Source organism: Trichechus manatus, unplaced genomic scaffold (assembly GCF_000243295.1).
Source record: "Trichechus manatus latirostris isolate Lorelei unplaced genomic scaffold, TriManLat1.0 scaffold00027, whole genome shotgun sequence".
NCBI classification, from domain to species: domain Eukaryota; kingdom Metazoa; phylum Chordata; class Mammalia; order Sirenia; family Trichechidae; genus Trichechus; species Trichechus manatus.
Genome location: NW_004443963.1, coordinates 23,047,638 through 23,050,826, shown reverse-complemented (window position 1 = coordinate 23,050,826; position 3,189 = coordinate 23,047,638). Strand labels below are relative to the sequence as shown.

The 3,189-nt window shown below is 53.5% G+C and overlaps 1 protein-coding gene across 2 annotated transcripts in view; it reads left to right on the top strand.

Annotated features, from left to right (window-relative positions):
- The first annotated feature begins 287 nt into the window (after positions 1 to 287).
- The window catches only part of AMHR2 (anti-Mullerian hormone receptor type 2), a 17,037-nt gene continuing 14,135 nt past the window's right edge, over positions 288 to 3,189 (top strand). For both annotated transcript variants that reach the window (XM_023728945.1, XM_004374064.2), the window contains exons 1-6: positions 288 to 336; positions 633 to 815; positions 1,051 to 1,242; positions 1,513 to 1,590; positions 1,795 to 1,907; positions 2,021 to 2,251. In XM_023728945.1, coding sequence (XP_023584713.1) covers positions 288 to 336; positions 633 to 815; positions 1,051 to 1,242; positions 1,513 to 1,590; positions 1,795 to 1,907; positions 2,021 to 2,251 — 846 coding nt within the window. The remainder of the gene's footprint in view (positions 337 to 632; positions 816 to 1,050; positions 1,243 to 1,512; positions 1,591 to 1,794; positions 1,908 to 2,020; positions 2,252 to 3,189) is intronic.

Below are 3,189 nucleotides of genomic sequence, written 5' to 3'. Positions count from 1 at the left end.
CAGTGGGTTCTCAGCTTGGCCCACTCCTCCAGCTATTCAGAGAAAAGAGGAGGTAGCTGAAGAGGCTGCAGGTTATGAGATTGGTTCTCTGCTCCTCCCTTTTCTTCCCTGCTCTCCCCCACAACTACCCCCTCCTCCACAGCAGCCATCTCCCCCACAGAGACTGGGATAGGAGCAAGGGAGGCGGAGTTGGGGACTGAGGAGTGGAAAGGCCCACAGTGTCCAGTATCTGAAGGAAACTCTGGAGGGGGGCAGCTGTTCTCCTCCTGCTGCCATTTTTCAGCAAGATGCTGGAGACTCTGGGGCTTTGGGCACTGCTTCCCGCAGCTGTGCAGGGTAAGTGTCTACAGGGAGGGGCGACGTCTTTCCACCCACCCAATGAGGGAAAGGGACACTTGAAGTAGCAGCCAAGAGTGGTGAGTAGGGTGGGTGAGTGAGGGAGAAGGGTAGAACTATGTATCCCCATGGGGGGTGGGGGTCAGGTTCCAGGCCTCTGCTGATTGCATTTGCTCCTGTGACTTTACAGGCTGACTTGTGGGATATGTTTGAGTTTTCTTTTTGGCTGCTGTTTTTGCCCCTGCGCTCATTCCCGTCTTGATCCCCCTCCTTTCCCCATCCATCCTGGGCTGCAGCACCTCCAAGAAAGCGAACCTGTGTATTCTTTGAAGCCCCTGGAGTATGGGGAAGCACAAAGACACTGGGGGAGCTGCTAGATGCAGGACCAGGGCCCCCCAGGGTTATCCACTGCCTCTACAGCTACTGCTGCTTTGGGATCTGGAATGTGACCCAAGACCAGGCACAAGTGGAGATGCAAGGTGAATGGCAAAGTATATGGCAGGTCATAATTATGGCGGGAGACAGGAACATCCTTGGGTGGGGGGAGGGGGGTGACAGCAGAGGGGGAAAGGGGAAAATGGAATGTGTGGAGGGAAAGAAAGCCCCATGTGAGATGGAAGGGATGCCTCTGACAGGGAAAGAATTTATCCTCTCTGTTCCCAGACCTCATTACTCTCTCTCTCCCATGCTCTCCTTTTAATCCCACACCATCAGGATGTCGAGACAGTGATGAGCCAGGCTGTGAGTCCCCTCATTGTGACCCAACCCCCCGAGCCCACCCCAGTCCTGGCTCTATTCTCTTCACCTGCTCCTGTGGCACTGACTTCTGCAATGCCAATTACAGCCATCTGCCTCCTCCGGGGACCCCTCGGACTCCCGGCTCCCAGGGTCCCCAGACCTTGTCAGGTAGCCATCCTTGTGGGTGCTGGAGCTGAGCGGGGGTTGGGGCCCAGGGTAGGACAAGTAGTAGAACCAAGGGCCAGTTCTCACCCTACCGCCGCCTTATGCTTTTTCTCCCGGCCTTGAGAAGTTGGTTGCCCTGGTGACCAGGAGATATGGGGGCTTGTGACCAGGGCATAGGTGGGTGGAGAAGCAAGCGCTTTGAGGAGTGGGAGAGGAGCAGTGGGCGGGTTTGAGGCAGGGCTCACCAGCCTGCGTTCTTGCTTTGATGTCCAGGCGAGTCCATCTGGATGGCGCTGGTGCTGCTGGGGCTGTTCCTCCTCCTCCTGCTGCTTCTGGGTAGCATCATCTTGAGTATTAATCTGCCCCATCCCTCCCTTGTGACTACAAGACACTTTTCCAAAGCACTGACCCCACTCCAGGCTCCTCTGACTCCATGGTCCTGGGATCCCTATAGCCTGACCTCATTACCTCTCACACAAAGTTCCCTCTCCACAAACCTCCCTTCCCTGTCCCTGCGCCTGTGCACCCTGACCCCGAGGTCCTTCTCTGCTCCAGGCCTGCTACAGCGAAAGGCCTGCAGAGTGCGAGGAGGGCCAGAACGAGAGCCAGATTCAGGCAGAGACTGGAGTGAGGAACTGCCAGAGCTGCCAGAGCTGTGCTTCTCCCAGGTGCCTAGGAGGGAGGGAAAGGCTCCCTGGGCACTCCTGGAGGTTATGCTGGGGAGGACGCCTGGCCCTGGAACTAGCTCAAAGGCCTGCACCCAGCACCATGTCCCCACCAGGTCCTGCAGGAAGGAGGCCACTCGGTGGTGTGGGCCGGGAAACTGCACGGGGAACCAGTAGCTATCAAGGCCTTCCCCCCGAGGGCTGTGACCCAGTTCCGAACTGAGCGAGCGCTGTATGAGCTGCCAGGCCTAAAGCATGAGTACATTGTCCGCTTTATCACTGCCAGCTGGGGAAGCCCTGGCCCCCTGCCCTGTGGGCCCCTACTGGTGCTGGAACTGCACCCCAAGGTAAGGATCCGGGAATGTACATACGTGTGGCGGAGGAGGGGGGCGCTGGATGGCAGCGGAGGCCCTGTCCATGCTTATTTTTCTGCCTTAGATTTTCCTCTTCTTTAAAACATTAAAAACAAAAGCAATACATGTAAATAAATTAACTCATATGATATAGATAAGGAAAGGGAGAAATCAAAATAATTCATATTTCCAACCTTAGAGAAAGTCATTGTTAAAGAAATACCTCCAGGCATAGCCCTCCAAATTCATTAATATATTCATTTCTTTCCTTTATTGTTGTGGTTTAAGTGAAAGTTTACATTTCAAGTTAGTCTCTTATACAAAAATTTATACATACATAATTATGTGACCCTAATTGCTCTCCCTGTAGTGTGACAGCACACTCCTCCTTTCCACCCCTGATTTCCCATGTCCATTCAACCAGCTCCTAACCCCCTCTGTCTTCTCATCTCCGGACAGAAGCTACCCATTTAGTCTCATGTATCTACCTGAGCTAAGAAGCACACTCTTCACGAGTATCATTTTATGTCCCACAGTCCCATCCAATCTTGGTCTGAAGAGTTGGCCTCGGAAATTGTTTTAGTTCTGGGCTGATAGACAATCCAGGGGCCATGCTTTCCGGGTTCCTCCACTCTCAGTCAGACCATTAAATCTGGTCTTTTTACTAGAATTTGACTTCTGCACCCCACTTTTCTCCTGCTCCATCAGGGACTCTCTGTGTCAGGGCGGTCATTGGTGGTAGCCGGGCACCATCTAGTTCTTCTGGTCTCAGGCTGATGCAGTCTCTGGTTTATGCGGCTCTTTCTGTCTCTTGGGCTAATACTTTCCTTGTATCTTTGGTGTTCTTCATTCTCCTTTTCTCCAGGTGGTTGAAACCAATTGATGCCTCTTAGATGGCCACTTGCAAGCTTTTAAGACCCCAGATGCCACTC